This window comes from Anomaloglossus baeobatrachus, chromosome 6, assembly GCF_048569485.1.
Source record: "Anomaloglossus baeobatrachus isolate aAnoBae1 chromosome 6, aAnoBae1.hap1, whole genome shotgun sequence".
Taxonomy (NCBI): domain Eukaryota; kingdom Metazoa; phylum Chordata; class Amphibia; order Anura; family Aromobatidae; genus Anomaloglossus; species Anomaloglossus baeobatrachus.
This window is the reverse complement of record NC_134358.1, coordinates 59,268,393-59,288,547: the sequence shown is the minus strand read 5'-3', so window position 1 is coordinate 59,288,547 and position 20,155 is coordinate 59,268,393. Positions and strand designations below refer to the sequence as shown.

The following is a 20,155-nucleotide window of genomic DNA, read 5'->3' as shown; positions in this document are numbered from 1 at the left end:
TAATGTCTTTCTTCAGAATGTTACTTATCCATCATTTGTACTGCCAATAAATAGTATGGTGTCATTTGATTATCGACCACTGTCAATCGGTATTTTTGTTGGATATATAATATTGTGGGGTTTTTTATTAATTGGTTATCTTCTTGCTGGACCACTGTCCATATAATTGCTTAAAGTAATCACACAATTTATGTTTGTTTTGTTGTGGGGTTTTTTGTTGATTTTGTTATGTCAGTGGCCTCTCTCTGTAGACCACATGAATATACTATACTCGTATGTGGTCTATATCTGAAGTAAGATACTGCCAGTAACCTAGGGAGGCTTTTGGTTACCTTTGCACTATAGGTTTTTAAAAACTTTATAACAAAGGTTATATTTTAGCCTCTTATTTTGCTATATACACTAATTGGATAAGTGGCTCATTTTTGATTATCTGCTTTGTGCATACTTAAAGCATCCGTACTTGATACTCGAACACTGATTTTTTCTTTTAAACTCTGTGTTTGGGGCTAAAACATAACTTTAAGGTTTGTGTCCGCTCACCTCTAGTGGAGAATCCTTGTTTATTATCCCAATTATTACTTGATAATTGGAGAAGTTCCATATAATGGGGACCCTGAAAATGGCCTAATTCAAACATGACCTAGCGTTCTTCAAATAACCCTTAAAAATTGGTCTCTAATCTCTTTTTGAGCCAATATTTGAAATATATGTTTTGCGGATGAAAAAGGGAACGAAACATAATTGCTGTAGCCTAAAAATGATATGTAAATCAAGTTCAGCTGAGGGTTGGGATACAATAAAGTGAAGGGGAACATGTAAAACTATAATTTTTGATCCAGTCTGTCTAAAAAGAGCTAATATTTCCATACATTTTAATGCTTTTATTGTAGAGCAACTATCAGATTTACAATAAAGAATTATTCATTTCTAACAATTTTACTTGAATTCAACTTGTGGTGGTGACCTCTCCAGCACTGGAAATCTGCAAGCGGAAACTGGATAAACACATAGCTGGGATGATTTACAAAAACCTGCACTCGCAGTGGGTTGGACCCGATGGCCTATGAGGTCCCTTCCAACTCTACCATTGTATGATTCTATGATTTAACTTCACCTAGTGAACATATCTATTTGGTATCAAACCATAAATGGAAGTCCCCCTTTAAAACATATTGCATAATAATTGTTTATAATGTGTCCTCTTTAATTGAACTTTCTATTATTTTTTTTATTATGAATTCATATTAGAAATGTTCTTCATATATTGTGTGTGTGTTTGTGTGTGTGTGAATAAATAGCATTTCTATGGTATTTTGGTGTTTTAACAATAATAATATATAAATAATAGTATTTTTCATTTGCATAGAGCTAATATGTTCCAAAGTGCTTTAGATGTAGGCATCTAACAGACATGCAAAATAAACAAATAGTAAGATAATGAAGATAGAAGTCCCTGCTGGAGATGAGGGAAATAAGTTCAATCTTTAATTGGTGTCTACTTAAATTTTACAAATACGGATTTTTCGTAATTCACTTTTCAGCAGATTCAGGATTTCCATGATCAGCAAAATACTACTGAAAGGTTAGAAAAATAGTAAAATCCTTAAACTCATCTTACAGCTCAGCTTGGCGGCTCCTCCAATCCTCACTGTCAACCGTCTAGTCCTCGTCATATCTATTAATCTACACCGCTCATGCTTAAATCAGCAGGCCTCTCACTCTGAGCCAGGACTTTCAGCTCTGTTGGGGCCCGAGAAGGTTCTGCTCAAGCACTTGATAAGTCACAACTTGTTAATATTATGACATGAACTGAGACCTTGTGCGCATAAGCAGAACTGTTCCAGTCTTCATTAGAGCTAGATTTCCGGTTCAGTGTGAAGGCCTCAGAATTTCAATTTGACCAGAGGAGATCAATTGAAATACTATGTCCCAAGAATGACAAAAGTATTTTAGGAGTGATAACTTTATAGGCTAACCAGAAAAATTATATTAGCAAGCTTTCAGAGCATCAAGGCTTCTTCTTCAGGCAAATTACATTTGATTTGTAACATGCCTGAAGAAGGTGCCTTTGTGCTCTGAAAGCTTGCTAATATAATTTTTCTGGTTAGCCTATAAAGGTATCCCTCCTAAAATACTTTTGTCATTCTTGGGACATAGTATTTCAATTGATTTTTCTGGCTAACACGGCACCACAATATTACCCTGTATTGCACATTGTACCATTGGAGATCAGAAGACAAGGACCAGATGAGAGATAGTAAGGAGTAGAGGCAATGGAGAGATGAATGCTGAGGTGAGTTTAAGGATTTTGGAAACTTTTTCCATATTACATTTACCATGCTCTGAGATCTGAAGACACCACATTATAAGGGACATTAACTTAGCAGAAAGTAACTTCTCCATGAATTGAATTTCCCAGGACAATGTGCAAAATTAAGCAATTTTGATTGTTGCCTCATCCACTCATCATTAATTCCGGTTTATAAGATCTTACAATCTAAATGGAATGGAAGGAGTGACACAGATATAGTACGTTTTCAATTTTGACCAGAGTACCAGCCCTTAAGAGTTGCATTAACCCTTCTTCTCACCCAGTCTGGGCTAATATAGATATATAGTGGCAAGTTCAGGCTATGTAAAGGCCATGGATTATAGTAGTGGGACATTTGGACCTAGAAATTGTTTTCAAAGAGCTGGGAATATTAGGAACAATGCGTAATGACTAGTGTGAGTTCCACAAAATAGGTGCAGCATGGAAGAAGTCATGAAAGGAATAATGCAATAAAAATGGCTAGGTCATAGGTCAATAACTCACCTAAAAATATAAAAAAGTTAATACATTAACTAGCTAGCTTTATATCATATACCTAAAAAATGTTGACATTTTTACTTATGATTGTTATTGGTACTCCCTCTTTTTTGCTGTAGACTCAAATGCTTTATTTGTTAGGGTACTCATAATATTATTTGTGGAATTCCTCATATGTTAAGTTATGAAACAGAGATGAAAGCAGAGATGTATGATGGTGAAGCATTATAGAGATCTTTTTAGATTAGTAGAAACTGATGACCATCGTAATGAGCAACATATAACCTGAAGACAGAATGATCAACCTAACTGTTGTGCACATAAGGGTAAAGCAAAGCCAATCTTAGTTACATAGTTACATAGTTACTTAGGTTGAAAAATAAGACCTAGGTCCATCTAGTTCAACCTTCCTCCACCAGTTCCACATTTGTTCACTAAGTCATTTATAACCTACAATGTTGTGTACTGAGGAAATCATCCAGCCCTGATATAAAGCTGTTATAGTATCTGCCATTACTACCTCTTGTGGTAGTGCATTCCACAGTCTGACTGCTCTAACTGTAAAGAACCCTTTCCTATTTAGGTTTCGGAATCGCTTTTCTTCCACTCGCAGTGAGTGCCTCCTGGTCTATAGTACTGTCTTTGGAAGAAATAAGTCATGTGCCAGTCCTTTATATTGACCACACATGTATTTATACATATAAATGAGATGTCCTCTGAGACGTCTTTTTTCTAAGCTAAACATATCTAGCTTTTTCAACCTCTCATCATATGGGCGGCCTCCATTCCTTGTAATAGTCTAGTTGCCTGCCTTTGAACTGACTCTAACTTCTGAATGTCCTTTGTAAAATGTGGAGCCCAAAACTGGATCCCAGATGTGGCCTTACAATTGTTTTATAGAGGGGTTACAATACGTTGGGATCACGGGATCTAATCTCTCATTATACACCCTAAAATCTTGTTTGCTTTAGCAGCTTCTGCTTGACATTGAGTGCTGCTGCTCAGCTTATTTGTAATGAGAATACCCAAGTCCTTCTCCTGTTCTGTAGTCCCGAGTTTACTTCTATTTAATGTATACGCAGTTGTAGGATTACTCCTCTGATAGTTGGAATCCAAATTAGTTGTGAATTTCAGTAGTATAAAAACGGTTGATTTACAATAAGTAAATTCTCAAACAATAACTTTAAAAAAATTGTGCCCACCCAAAAAATGGAGCAAAGAAATAAAAAAAAAGAAAAATCCGACAGCGTCTATTGATTGCTCCTGATTTTTTATCCATTTACCTAATTTATTTTGGTTTTCCGATAACTTTTGACTAGCTGAGATTTTTGGATAAGTTGTCCTCCAACAAGAAAATATCAATGGCGACTTTTATCTAGGCAAGAAAAAAATAGTGTCTTAGCACTGTTTTTGTTTTACCTACTTTAGAAATGCTTATCTGGCTATTTTCTGTGTGGAGACTCCTAACAGAGGCTCCATGGACTTTTTTGATTTGCATACTTCCCAGGGGGCAAGGCAGCTAGGATTTTACTGTGTTGAGCGCCTTTGCTGGCTACTGGAAGTGTTTTCTCTGGCTGGTCTCCCCGAGATCAGTGATTGTTTTGTCTTGCTGGTCTACTAGGCATTGCTCCCACCTAGCCAGAATCCCACTCCACACTGATGAGGGGCAATACCCCGAAACAGCTGTCTGTGGATGGATACCTGTCCATGGTATTTCCCTTGTCATATCTTTAAACTCATCAAGAGCTGGATAGTGACTAAAAGGGCCACTTAATATGATGGTTATGGTGGTCTCCTAAAAAGAACCACTCCTTGGCTAAAGGCCACTTTACACGCAACAACATCGCTAATGACATGTCATTGGGGTCACGGAATTTGTGACGCACATCTAGCCTCGCTAGCGACGTTGTTGCATGTGAAACGCAGGAATGACCGTTAACGATCAATATCGTTGATCATTGACACGTTGTTATAATCTCAAATATCATTGCTGCTGCAGGTACGATGTTGTTAGTCATTCCTGCGGCAGCACACATCGCTATGTGTGACACCGCAGGAACGAGGAACAACATCATATCTGTGGCCGCCGCCAATGAGGAAGGAAGGAGGTGGGCGGCAGCTTAGTGACGCTGCTGGGAGGCCGCACGAACCGCCCCCCTTAGAAAGGAGGCGATTTGCCGGCCACAGCGTCGTCACTAAGCAGGTAAGTACGTGTGACGGGTGTTAGCGATGTTGTGCGCCATGGGCAGCGATTTGCCCGTAACGCACAACCGATGGGGGCGGGTGCTTTCACCAGAAACATCGCTAGCGATGTCGCTATGTGTGTAAAGTGGCCTTAAGTCCTTCCCGGAGGGATGTCTGGCTATTTTCCATGTCGAGACTCCTAACAGAGGCTCCATGGACTTTTTTGATTTGCGTAGAAACGCTTGAGACATTCTCTTCTGTAAAACTGTAAAAATACATTGTTAGATTTCATTTTTTATACAAAAATGCAATTGTCAATATCATGAAATAAAAAGTCAAATGAATTGAATACATTTATAAAAATTCATAAAATTTGCAACCGTAAAAGAAATCTTAAGTCGTAAGTGGTTTAGGAACAAAATTTTCCTTTTCACAAATGATAAGGTTTATTTCTTGTTGAAAATTGAGCAAAGAACAATTGTATTCAAGTTAAAAATCCAGACATCAGCAGGGATTTAGGACTATAGTCTGTATAGACAGAATGAAAAGCTTTCCAATTGCTCATTTGCTTGTGTAGGCTACTCCCGGTTAAGAATATGGTACTTCTTGTTTCCACAAATGTTGACATCCGCAGATTGCAAAAGTCCAAATAAAAAACATAAATGGTGGAACCCTAATGTGTTGGACCATTATGTTCGAAAGAAGAGCATGCAAGCTAAAGGTAAAAAAAAAATATATACATATGCATTAAACAATGCTTTAACAACAAGAATAAACACAGACACAAGAGGTCAATGATGCACCAAAAGTAGAAACGAAAATGGGTACACTCACAGATAGAAAACTTGCTGCTGATGTCTTTCCCTGGAAACAATTTAAATCCTCTAGACTTATAATCTATGGACCTTTTCACTATTTAGGAAAACAAAGAAGAACAAGTATAAGGTAAAACAGTCTGGTTGAAACAGTTTTCTTAAAGCTTGTGATTGTCATTTCTGTTGAACTATTTGCAAAAAGGGTAAAAAGTGCAAAAATACATTTGCTCCATATTTCTATAGTTCTGTGTAGTAGACTGTGCAATGACTTCACCTTTAAGAGTTCTGCTTTCTTTATTAGTGTATTTATGGTTTTGTAAATTAATGTTATTAGGATCTTTCATGTGGGCTGTCATTCAACTAGCATTTTTTTTTAGCAGCTTTAGATAATATAAAACAAAGCTAAACATAAGTTATATTCTAGTCTTATGTATTAAAAGTCAACACAAGACAAAAAGAAATAATGATATACAGAGGAAACTTTAGGCTGACAGTTCTGATACAAATATACTTTGCTGCTGCATGTGACTACATGTTAAATGTAGATACATCAGAGTAAATCTTAACCACTTCATGCATATGTATGTAACTATATGGCTGGATTCACGCTATGGTATGGCATCCAATGTGCATTGGATTCGATATACTAATGACCTTTGTCTCCCACTGTGCTGCTAGCGTGAGCTGAGTGACCTGCAACTGTGATCTGACCCTACAATCAGATCACAGCTGTGGAGGAGAGGGAGGGATTAATCTCCCCATCTCCTCCATTGTCAGCTGATGCTATTATCGCACTGCACGCAGATGTCATCCGTGTGCAGTCTGATGTTTCACTCGTACCCATAGACTTGTATGGGTGTGAATGACACAGCTCTCACTGACAATCGCAGCATGCTGTCACTTTTCTCTCATCCAGAATCTGGATGAGAAAAAAGCTGACCATCTCCTCTCCCTCATTGAATAACATTGGTCTGTGTTCAATGCAATATTTTCTTGCATTGTACTCATCTGAGCCATACACTCGTGTAATTGTACTCTATGTCTTGTGCTGGGGTGACTGAGTAGAGGGTGCTCAATAGCTGAGCTCCCTCCCCATGCAGATGAGTCCAGCTATGTTCCATAGCTGGCATCTGTCTCTAACAGACCTGTCATGGCTGTTAACTATTTAAATGCTGCTGAAACTTTCTGATAGTAGCATTTAAAATATGTCATAGCTAGTAAGTGCTTAGGGAACAATTGCAAGGAAATTATGGTTTACTATAACACTTGGAGACCTGCTGAAGAGCACTGTTACTGTCCTCCTGGACCTCCTTTGAAGCTCCACTATGTGCTGAGCCTCAAAGGAGACTATGATTTTTATTGGAACACTGCAATACTGCTAGGCAGTAGTGTATTACATTATATAATCTATAGACAATTACAGGTTCCAGTCCCCTAAAGGTCAATAAAGAAAGAAAAAACAGGTTTTAAAAAAGTATATAAAAAATGAAATCCCCTCCTCTAACATCTCCATGAGAAAAAAGAAATTAAAAACTGACATATCTCATACTGTTACATCTAAAAAAAAATCTGCTCTATTGGGAAAAATAATAATCTAATCATTATATGCTGTAATGAGAAAGAATATTTAAACCCTAGAATTGCATTGTTCAGGAACTATATTGCCATAAAAAAGCAACAAAAAGAGATCAAAATGTCTTATGGACTGAAATATGACGTTAAAGAAAATATAATCTTGCTACTCTAAAAACATTCCTTAATTCAAAGTGAAAACATTACAGGTCTTGGAAAACGGCAACAGAAACAAAAAAAAAATGCAATTTTTTTTTTCACCAATGAAGTAAAAAAATGTATATCATGTAATTGTACTCACTTGGAGAATCAGGTTTCTAGGTCAGTTCTACCATGCAATGAACACCATGAAATCAAATTTAAAAGTTATGGTGGAATTGCATAATTTACAGCATTTCACCCATCCTTGATTTTTTTTTCCTGCTATATTACACTTAAACCTAAAAATGTGTCCTGTAAAAAACACACCATATAAAACTTATAATGGGTATATGAAAGAAAAGGAGGAAAAAACAAAAAACTCAAAAGCTAAACATTTGTCAGAAATTAAGGGGTTAATGTTGTATTGCTAATTCTTTAGATTTGACTAATAATCTGGTAACTAAGCAGGATCACACTGAATGAATTGTCGTGCTCTATTAAACAGATAATTAGGTAATTAATGTTTTATTTCTTTATAAATTTCCTTAATAGAGAAATTATATTTTTGATTAATTTTGTTTTTCAGCACCATTTGTTTAATTCAACTTTCTGTTATCGACATAAAAAGCTATAAGTAATCAATGCTTCGATTAAAGTAGTAGTTTTATCACAAGTAACCCTAATGACCATTGGCTCCTGCTCTGGTGGAGTGTAAGCCAAGTGTCATGCCTCTATGCTGTGATCCTGCGATCAGATCACAGCTGCGGAGGAGAGGGAGGGATTAATCTCCCTATCTCCTCCATTGCCAGCTGATGCAATTATTGCAGTGTACTCGGATGTCATCCGAGTGCAGTGCAATGTTTCACTTGCACCCATAGACTCGTATGAGTGCAAGTGAAAATGGATCGGATGCCACCCAGAACATGCTGTGACAGTTTTCTAGGTCTAATTAGGGCTAAGAAAAAAATCCCAGATGGGAACGACCCCATAGAGCAATATGGGTCAGAGTGGAATGCAATTTTTTTTATTGCATTCTACTCAGTCTGTTGTCCTTGCCGTGTGTCCTATCTCTAAAGAGGGCTTTACACGCTGTAACATCGCTAATGCAGAGTCGTTAGGGTCACGGAATTTGTGACGCACATCCGGCCGCATTAGCAATGCCGTTGCGTGTGACACCGATAAGCGATTTTGCATCGTTGCAAAAACGTGCAAAATCGCTAATCGGCGACATGGGGGTCCATTATTAAAAATCGTTACTGCAGCAGTAACGAAGTTGTTCCTCGTTCTTCGGCAGCACACATCGCTCCGTGTGACGCCGCAGGAATGAGGAAGCTCCCCTTACCTGCCTCCCGGCTGCTATGCAGAAGGAAGGAGGTGGGCGGGTTGTTACGTCCCGCTCATCTCCGCCCCTCCGCTGCTATTGGGCGGCGGTTCAGTGACGCTTCAGTGACGTCGCTGTGACGCCGCACGGACCGCCCCCTTAGAAAGGAGGCGGTTCGCCGGTCACAGCGACGCCGCCGGACAGGTAAGTATGTGTGACGGCTCTGGGTGATGTTGTGCGGCACGGGCAGCGATTTGCCCGTGTCGCGCAACAGATGGGGGCGGGTACCCACACTAGCGATATCGGGACCAATATCGCAGTGTGTAAAGTAGCCTTAACAGAAGAACGTCCACTACCATCAGTTGATCAGTTCTATTTCAGGATAGTCTGGAAAGCAGCTTATTTGACAGAAGTTAATGTTGGCTCTTCATTTTCACTGCAGTAACCACTGTAGGGGGAATTAATTACTAATGGCCCTAAATGAAAACCTTTACCAAAATGATTTAAGAATGCAGATAGTGCCTCACAACTCTCTAGAAATTGATGCTGGGAATAAATAGAAATGGATAGAAATGGGTAGAATACTTTTATCCTCAAGGTCTATTGGTAGATACCTGTCCATAAACAAATGAATATGAAGACTAATATTTAGGGTTGAGCAAATTGGTTTGAGGTTTGGCACATTTTTCCTTCAAAAATTGATTCACAAAGAGAGACTGATGATGTAAAAGGCTAAAAGCATAATTTGGTTTGCTTGGCAAACCCCATTGACTTACATTATACTAGAGTACTCGAGTAGCGATCATCTAAGGTTCCAACTGCTCATTACAGGTACCAAAAAAACGAGCATGGTAGTGCTTGCTCATCACTAGCCAACAACTATCAAAGCTAATCTAGTTAGGTTAGTCAGTTAGGCTATGTGCACAAGATGTCTTCTAGATTACTATTTGACAAAGGCAACTAAACCCATAAATAAAGACCTATAAATAAAACTTAACATTTATTCATTCAGTTGTTAAATAATTACATAAAGTGCACTGTACACACATTTAAAAACATTTAGTACAGAAACAGCTCATCTAATCCCTTTATGGAGAAACACAATCTTATCTCTCTCCTACTTTGATTATTTCATAGTCTCATAGCCTTTCTTGTTAGCAGGCATTATTATTACATGCTGTCCAACACTAGCTATTAAAATCCTAAAGGTCAATCCTTACCAACATGTTTCACCTATACAAGCTTCATCAGGAGAACATTTGAGCTTCACATGTTCCCCTGCTGAAGCCTGTAGAGGTGAAACATGTTGGGGAGGCTTTACCTTTAGGACTTTAATAGCTATTGTTAGGACTATCGCTATTGTACTAATAATGGCTGCTGATAAGAAAGACTATGCAACCATGAAATAATCACAATAGGAGAGAGAGAAGATTGTGCATCTCCATAAAGGGATTAGATGAGCTCTTCCTACATGGTGTTGTTAAATGTGTGTCCAGTGCACTTTATGTGATTATTTAACCATTGAATGAATAAAAGTTTAGTTTTATTTATTGGTCTTTATTTCAAGGTGTCTTCTAGGTGTCTGCGTACTCTCACCATTCTTGAAAGATAAGATGTTCAAGGAAAACTGGAGGCGTTTTTCCTATAGTGTCTTCTTTGGCTTCTTTTCTTGCGGCTTTACTACAGGCTTTTTATTTTTTTTTCTAATTTTATACATAAGATATTGGCAGCTTTCAAATTGCCAAATGTATGGTCAGATTTCTTCTTTTAGCTGGTATATGGCTTTTGAAGCCAGAAGCGGTTAAAAGCCGTTAAAAAATAGGTGTAACTTTGGAACAGCAAGTCAATTTGACATTGATGTTCATAATTTTTGGATTTTTAGTGTTTTTTTTTGCAGGGAGGATCCGTGCAAACCCTACTTGAAAAATATGTTACCCCTGAGAGCAACATTTCAGAATTCCATGACTAAAGTGGGCTTTACACGCAACAACATCGCTAACAAGATGTCAATGGGGTCAAGGAATTCGTGACGCACATCCGGCCTTGTCAGTGACGTCATTGAATGTTAAACGCACGAACGACCGTTAACCATCAAAAATACTCACCTAATTGTTGATCGTTTACACGTTGTTCAAATCCCCATTATCATTGTTGTTGCAGGACACAGGTTGTTTGTCGTTCCTGTGGCAGCACACATCGCTATGTTTGACACCGCAGGAACGAGGAACATCACCGTACCTGCGGCCGCCGGCAATTAGGAAGGAAGGAGGTGGGCGGGATGTTCCGCCCGCTCAGCTCCACCCCTCCACTTCTATTGGGCGGCCGCTTAGTGACGCCGCTGTGATGCCAAGCGAACCTCCCCCCTAAAGGAGAGATTGTTTGGCGGCCACAGTGACATCGGTGAAGAGGTAATTGCATGTGACACTGCCGTAGTAATATTGTTCACTACGGCAGCGATCACCCCGTAATGCGCCACCGACGTGGGTGGGTGCTATCGCTCGCGACATCACTAGCAATGTCACAGCATGTAAAGCCCACTTAAGACTACCTATAGCTGAAGTGCGTAGGATGGTTGTTCCTATTGCTTAGCCCTGTGGCTGCAACATGCTGCACTGTATTTTAACGTGTCTACAATAGATGGGATGTTTTAAGAAAAAATTTACTACCCACATTCGCTGGATTATGTTCTGTTATTTTGTATTTCAAATTTTTGTCTGCAAGGTGCCCTATGTGATTCCAAACTTAACAGTTTATTTTATTGTCATCATCATTTTGCATAGTTTTGTGAATTCACAACTTCAAAAATGTAAAAAATGTCAATAAAAATCTGAAAAAAATGTTAAATACTTTTACTAAAAACGCAGTTAAAAAATTTTCATGTAAATCTTTAATGAAAGTTGGAGGTGAAATATGTCCATAAAACCTGCGTAAAAGGATTCACATATTTATTCTTGGGTTCAGCAATTTAATATTAAAAAAATTCAGAATTTTTTAAAAATCATTTTTCATACGTTGAAAAATAAAAACATATATATAATAATAATAATTTTATTCATTTATATGACGGAATGTCAGAGTGAAATATTACTAGAAAAATAAAAATATATTGTATTGGCTGGCACAAATAGTACAAAATAGACATCAAAAGACCACGGGAATTAAAAATACTCATGGTGAATCAGCACAGATACATTATTGGAATGAAATAACTGGAATCTAGATATTTTGCCAAAAGCTTTTAACAGGCTACTTATTTATTAATTCATGCAGAGAAAATGTTGCACAAACTGTTCAAAATCTTGGAACAAAGTAAAACCATTTATATGCACCCAAGTATGACAAAAGATAATGTGATCCATTCAACTGTATAAAAAGGCATCTACATCTGCTTTTTGCCAGTATCCAGGCTGTTCAACATTTAACGAGTGAAAGGGTGTTCAGCAATAAATATATAGGTGAGAAAAAGAGAAAAAGGCTATTCATTGCGACATGTAGCCCAATGTATTATTAATTGGAGTCCTAAATGGAATAGAATGCAGAAAAAGACCTATAATTTTAACCCATTTTTAATTGAGGGTGATATTTTTCCACTTTTTAATATATCTTCTATATGTTAAAATAATCATTAAATCTTCTTAAAGCTTCTTAAAAAATCTTTACAACAGTCATCTCAGTATCATAGTAAAAAAACTGTGGATATAAAAAGCGTATATACCAGGATAACAACAGTTAGGCGGGCTTTGCACACTACGACATCGCAGGTGCGATGTCGGTGGGGTCAAATTGAAAATGACGTACTTCCGGCATCGCATGCGGCATCGTAGTGTGTAAAGGTTCGATGATACGATTAACGAGCGCAAAAGCGTCGTAATCGTATCATCGGTGCAGCGTCGGCGTTATCCATAATTACGCTGACGCAACGGTCCGATGTTGTTCCTCGCTCCTGCGGCAGCACACATCGCTGTGTGTGAAGTCGCAGGAGCGAGGAACATCTCCTACCGGCGTCACTGCGGCTTCCATAGGATATGAGGAAGGAAGGAGGTGGGCGGGATGTTTACATCCCGCTCATCTCCGCCCCTCCGCTCCTATTGGCCGCCTGCTGTGTGACGTTGCTGTGATGCCGCACAACCCGCCCCCTTAATAAGGAGGCGGGTCGCCGGCCAGAGCGACGTCCCAGGACAGGTGAGTCCATGTGAAGCTGCCGTAGTGATAATGTTCGCTACGGCAGCTATCACAAGGATATCGCAGCTGCGACGGGGGCGGGGACTATGGCGTACGACATTGCAGCATCGGCTTGCGATGTCGCAACGTGCAAAGCCCGCCTAAGGGTTAATGAAAACCACTCATCTGGGGTGGTTGTGGGACACACAACCACTATTAAAGCATGCATCAGCTACTGCACGTGCCGAAGGCGGAAGCAAGAAAAAAATAAGGATAAAAAGAGGAAAAACATCCGTGCTGCTGTGTCAATAAAGAGTTGATTCCAAATAACAGCAATGCAGGGTGGTTTATTCTACTCGTTTCGGAGATAACCCGTCTCCTTCATCAGGAAATCCACCCATAATTTTTTTAGCTGGATTTCCTGATGAAGGAAAGGGGTTATCTCTGAAACGCGTAGAATAAACCATTCTGCATTGCTTTTATTTGGAATTAACTCCTTATTGACACAGAAGCACGGACGTTTTTCCACTTTTTATCCTTGTTTTTTTTTCTATCTCAATATCATAACAGATGGGATTGCAATGAATGTATTTCAGAGGCAAAGAAAAAACAAAATAAAGGTAATAGTTCATCAGGATTTTGCTAGCTCATCTCACAGCAGCATAATGTAAGAAAAGGGATCCTGATTCCAATGATGTATCACTTAGTTTGCTGAGTAAAGCAATTGTTACACAATTTTTAGATGTTTTAGAGTTTTTAGATGTAGCATATAGCAGCACTCAAAAAGCTAACTCCACCCACACTACTGCTTTCTATGTACATTGTCCATTGAAGGTGAGCTGCTTATCAGAGAAAGGGTTTAGTCAAAAAAGGGTGAATCTCCTGGTGATAAACCATTCATTGTGTGGAAACAAGAGCACAGCCTAAAGCCCCCATCACATTTAACGACTTTCCAGCAATCCCAAAAATGATATGACCTGATAATGATCGCTGGTAAGTCACTACGTAGTCACTGGTGAGATGTCAAACAGTCAGATCTTCCCAATGACGCAGCAACGATACAGTGACCGTAGCGACCTGTATAACAATCTTGGTGGTCGTTGCACACCTATGTGGCTGTACGTTCCTGAGCTCTGAGTCGTCAACGAGGTTGTTGGTAAGGCGTCAAACACACTAATGCTTCTTGCCCGGTAGGACCTTGACGATCAAAAAATGGTCCACTCCATTCCGACACGACCAGCAATCTCACAGCAGGGGCCAGTCACTGCTATGTGTCAAACGTAGCGAGATCGCTGGCGAGGTTGTTGTTGCGTCACAGAATCTGTGACTCAGCAGCAATCTCGCTAGCGATCTCGCTATATGTGAAGGTACCTTTATAAGTGAAACATCCCCAAATTCAGTGTTTAATCCCTGTAGCATGCTGTTCTCATATTACATAGGAAAACCTGCTGACAGATTTCCTTTATCTACCTGGAAACAGATTGAAGCAAAATAATCTATTATTTCCCCTAATTTAACTGTGATAGGCAATGGCATCTTTAGCATCAAAATTCATAGGCTCTTGCCCCAAACTTCTTGCCCTGACCCCCAGATCTCCTGTCACCATCACATTAAACTGTTTCGGTGTCAAAACTTCTGATCTCTACTGTCTGTCTCTTAAGCTGCAGACAGCTACAGGCCTGCGGCCAGACATCAGCAGGACCATTTAGACAGTAATTGCATTGCGCCACCTCTGCAGACCTGCCGTAAAAGTCAGAAGAGGGGATGGAGGTGTTGGGAATTAGGATTAGGTGAATAATGAGAAGTGAGTACCAAAATAAAGTATATTAGAGGCTGTGGGGGACATAACATAGTGCATATGGAGCTGTGGGAGGCCACCATACAGTACATAAGAGTCTGTGGGGGCCATAAAATAGTATATAAGGGAAGCAATCATACTATATATAAGGAGCTGTTTGAATCATTATACAGTATATAGGGAGCTATGGAAGACATCATACAATATATAAGGGGCTTTGAGGGCCATAATACAGTATATATAGAGTGGTGGGGGCCATAATAAAGTAAACCTGTAGCAGTGGGGGCCATAATACAGTTTATTTTGGATTATTGGGGCCATACATAGTATATAAGGGGCTCTGTGGACCATCATACAGTATATATGCAGCTGTGGGGCCATAATACATTATATAAGGGGCTGTGTGGACTATCACACAGTATATATGGGGCCATAATACATTATATAAGGGGCTGTGTGTACTATCATACAGTATATATGGGGCTATGGGGCCATAATACATTATATAAGAGGCTGTGTGGACTATCATACAGTATATATGGGGCTATGGGGCCATAATACATTATATAAGGGGCTGTGGGGGCCATAATTAATTTCATATGGGACTGCTGGGTCCATACACAGTGTATAAGTGGCTGTGGGGGTCATAATTCAGTATATATGGGGTGTGTTTGAGCCATATACAGTATATAAAGGGCTGAGAGGATCATCATCCAGTGTATAGGGAGCTGTAGGGATCTGTTGCTTCAGTGTTGCTCATGTACGTCTAAGGTTATCTGTTTCCATATTGTTCCTTCTATTTGAGAATCACCACAATCTTTTTCATTCCCCGATATACTGCTATCTACTATCCTCATAACCCTCACTTCTCCTGCAGTATTGGCGTTCTCCCAACCCTAGCCAGATTTTGATAACCCATTATTTTTGCCTTCCCTCCTTTTTTTCTGTTGTAATTAATGTTGTTCATTCACATTTCTTCATCACGTTTACTGGAATTTATATTTGATGACATAGAAAAGCTTCCTCAATTGTAGATGATGTCTTTTGAATAAATATCAAGGTTGGTAATGATTTTAATTTTGGACCACTGGGTATTTTAAAGTGACATTCCTGGCATAGTGTGACATGAGGCCTAGTAAGTATTGAGAGACTAATGATTGATCCTCGATCAGAATAATATTCTAAATATATGATTGTAATATTGTCCGTAACATTTGTCCATATCGTGGCTGCATGAAACCAGTCTCAGGGATTACACTGCTGACAATGTGACATGAACAGTGCCTTTGAGAGCCGCACACATTCTGCCACTGTGGGATAGATAGGTACAGCACCTTATTTTGGAAATATTCCCCCTAGGAAAGTGTAGGAGGGTGTAAACACATCTGTAATATAATGATCAATAAAGCATCAAGATTAGAACCTCAATTTGCAGACCCGGTTTTTCGGCGTGATTGCCCCTCATGAGTGCAAAGTAAGAGATCTGGTCTTGCTGTATGAAAAGCTATAATGGACTCTAAGGTGAAAACGTTTCTCCTTGCGGAGACTGACAAGTCAATCTGGCTGCCAGTGACGAGACTTATAGCTGCAATGCTTTTCATTGATTGCCCCTCGTCAGTGCAAACTATGAGATCTGATCTGGCAACATGAGAGGCTATAATGGGGTCTAAGGGGAAAGCTTTGATCTTTCCGGAAACTCACAAATTAATCTGGCAGCCAGTGGAGAGACTTATAGCTGCAATGTTTCTCATTGATTGCCACTTATCAGTGAAAAAATATATAGGTCTGATCTGGCTGTATGAGATACTATAATGGGGACTAAGGGGAAAATATTTCTCCTTGCGGAGACTGACAAACCAATGTGGCAGCCAGTGAGGAGACTTATAGCTGCAATGCTTCTCATTGATTGCCACTTGTCAGTGCAAAATATGAGATCTGATCTGGCTGTATGAGATGCAATAATGGGGTCTAAGGGGAAAACTTTTCTCCTTGCAGAGAATGACAAACCAATCTGGCTGCCAGTGAGGAGACTTATAGCTGCAGCCAGATTGGTTTGTCAGTCTCTGCAAGGAGAAAAGTTTTCCCCTTAGACTTTATTACCCTGAACACACTATTCTGGGAAATCAAGTACTGTCAGATCTATGGATACAGAGAAAAGCCTCGGAAATTACTACTATTTTACTTGTCCGGTTTTGATAGAAAATTGAAAATTTCCTCAAAAAAATGATTCACCATTAAAGAAATTATTACTTTATTACCATTTTTTCCACTTCAAAAACAATGTTAACTGATGATCTTTAAAAATTGAGAAATGAATGGGAAATTGACACTGATAAGCAGATTAGTAAATTATATGCGTGGAAGTTCCAATTCAGCAAAGTGCTTAGGTGAAGGAGAGGAAAGACAAAAAAGATCCGGCTTGCCAGAGCTCTTAGTCAGCAAAAAAACAAATGAATTAAAATGATTGCCCTTCTGCTTATTAAAAGAACACTGTCTGATAAATCTCACGCTCTGCAAGGTCAACGCTGCACTTAAATACATTTTTAATCAGTAATGCCCCGCGATTGTGATAATTGGCCAGCTTGCAGATATTTAATAATTTGGTTTATAGAATACATCTCCTTCTGTATGTACAGAGTTATATATGCAGTATTTAAAATCTAAATCATGTGCCGGAAGGTCCTGATCCATAATGAAATATAATTGACACTGTGTTTATATACAATGTAGTATTATGCAGAAGTGAACAGCAAATGGGATTAAAAGTTCAAGGGCAGAAATTTAATAAGAGAGCAATGATCACAATATAGACAGTCTAATTTCTAATAAGATGGATTATACGAATCATTAGTCAACCAGCGCAACTGACTGCAGATAAACCCGGGTAAGTGTTTCTTATGATAGCTGTGCTTCATTAGTACAAACCTATAGATTTTTAAGTAGCAATTATATAATTTATGCAAATCATTGTAAGACAGCAAAGTCAAAATCTACCCCTTAAGGGGAACCTGTCCTCTCAAAAAGTACTACTAACCATCAGATATGGTCATTAATCTGCACATAACCTTCGATCCTCACAAGATCTCCTTTTCTGCTCCCCTCTCATCTCCTCTTCCCACCATCGCATCCAAGATTTCTCCCGTGTATCCCCCATACTCTGGAATGCTCTGCCACAATATATCAGACTCTCACCTACCTTGACAAGCTTCATAAGGAACCTGAAGACCCACCTCTTCCAACAAGCCTACAATCTGCCGTAACCCTCAGTTTGATATAGCGCCGCACAACCAGCTCTATGTAACCTTCGATCCTCACAAGATCTCCTCCTCTGCTCCCCTCTCATGTCCCCTTCCCACCATCGCATCCAAGATTTCTCCTGTGCCTCTTCCTTACTCTGGAATGCTCTGCCACAACATATCAGACTCTCGCCTACCTTGACAAGCTTCATAAGGAACCTGAAGACCCACCTCTTCCAACAAGCCTATAACCTGCCATAACCCTCAGTCTGATACAGCGCCACACAACCAGCTCTACCCTAACCTACTGTATCCTCACCTATCCTTTGTAGACTGGGAATCATGAATGGATAAGAAAGTCGGGTTTAACACTGCGCTAAAACCATGAAGCCAAACGATGTGATGAATTCTTTGCTATATTTTCTTTATTTAGGCCAGGTCTACGCGTTTCAAAGGCATGTCCGCCTTCTTCATCAGGACAAAGGAAAAAACAGCAAGATCATGCTGTTTTTTCCTTTGTCCTGATGAAGAAGGCGGACATGCCTTTGAAACGCATAGACCTGGCCTAAATAAAGAAAATATAGCAAAGAATTCATCACATCATTTGGCTTCATGGTTTTAGCGCAGTGTTAAACCCGACTTTCTTATCCATTCATGATTCCCTGTTGCATCATCGGGGCTGCTGCTTGACCATTTTCTGCATACATAGGAGTTGTGCCTGTCACAACTTCCATAGGTGAGCACCTGTTTTCATTTTCTAAGCCTGCATTGTTTGCCAGATAAGACCCTATGTGCGCTTTTCTCTCCACAGCATTTTGATCCTTTGTAGACTGTGAGCCCTCGTGGGCAGGGACCTCTCTCCTCTGGTACCTGTCTGTGCCTTGTACTGTTTATGATTATTGTACTTGTCCCTATTATGTATACCCCTTTCACATGTAAAACGCCATGGAATAGATGGTGCTATAATAATAAATAATAATAATAATCTGCATTTTAATAGTGATCTAATACAGCCAGCCACAGAACTGAAAGAGCGGCTACTGGGAAGAAATGATGTTTCCTTCTTCTGGCGTCCTCTTGATTTTTGTCATAGAGGCATGGTCAAAATAGTTTCAGTCACTGCTCAATATACAGCAGGCAGTGGCTATAACAGTGATTACAGCCACCACCTACAATGTAATGAGTGGAGACTAAATTGCTCCTACCATGCCTCTATGACTAAAAGGCCCAGAATGCTGGGAGGAAAAAACATCATTTCCTTCCAGCAGTTGAGAGTTGAGTTATCAGTGTATGGTTACGGTTAGCTCTCTCCTGCACAGTGTAACCTTTTATGAATGACCAAAAAACCATCAATGTTAAGGGTCCTCCTAACTTTAATGAAATTCTACCACAACACAGAAGTAGTAGTCAAAACAATAAAACAAAAAGTCTTTACTGAACAAATATTTGATAATTATTTAAAAATGAATTATTAAAAGGAGATGACAAGGATAAAATCTCTAGGAACACTGCATGGTTGAAGATTGATAAGGGCAAGTTATGTAGGAGGACATGAACCTCAGAGGAAGCTGCATGCGAAACGTGCATGAAGGGTGCTCTTTTTGGCCATCAATCAGGTTCTTGTCTTCCTACATTTATACCTCATCTGGCCCTTGCACTTATCTGTCTTCCACCATGCAGTGTTCTTTGGGTTTTTGCACTTTTGTATCTTAACCTGTTTTCTCCCCCAAAACAAATAAAGAAATACAAATATTGGCACAGGGTCAACCCCATATTAGGATACCCAGCACAGATAAAGAATACAGCTAGAGGCTGCACCCTGAGCCATGCATGATATCTTGGCTGTGTATCAAAATAAGAAGAACCAGATGCAGGTTTATTTTTTTAATTATTTAAATAAGCAATTTAAAGTAGCCTCAATTTTAGTACCCAACTATGATAAAGCCAACAGCTGGGAGCTGGTATTCTCAGGTTAGGAAGGCCAATTGTTATTAGGCACCCCAGCCAAAAAATAGCAGCCTGAAACCACCCAGGATTGTCATATCCAATAGAAGTGACAACCCTGGAACTTTACCCTGCTCATCTCGATTGTCCTGATACAGTGACAATGTATAG

The 20,155-nt window shown here is 39.3% G+C and overlaps 1 protein-coding gene across 7 annotated transcripts in view; it reads right to left on the bottom strand.

Moving 5' to 3' along the window:
• The window catches only part of CSMD3 (CUB and Sushi multiple domains 3), a 2,007,504-nt gene that overhangs the window by 1,165,688 nt on the left and 821,661 nt on the right, over positions 1 to 20,155 (bottom strand). For 3 of the 7 annotated variants that reach the window (XM_075352941.1, XM_075352938.1, XM_075352940.1), the window contains one exon: positions 5,831 to 5,908. The exons of the other annotated variants lie outside the window; for them this stretch is intronic. In XM_075352941.1, the coding sequence (XP_075209056.1) occupies positions 5,831 to 5,908 (78 nt within the window). The remainder of the gene's footprint in view (positions 1 to 5,830; positions 5,909 to 20,155) is intronic. 7 annotated transcript variants of the gene reach the window in all.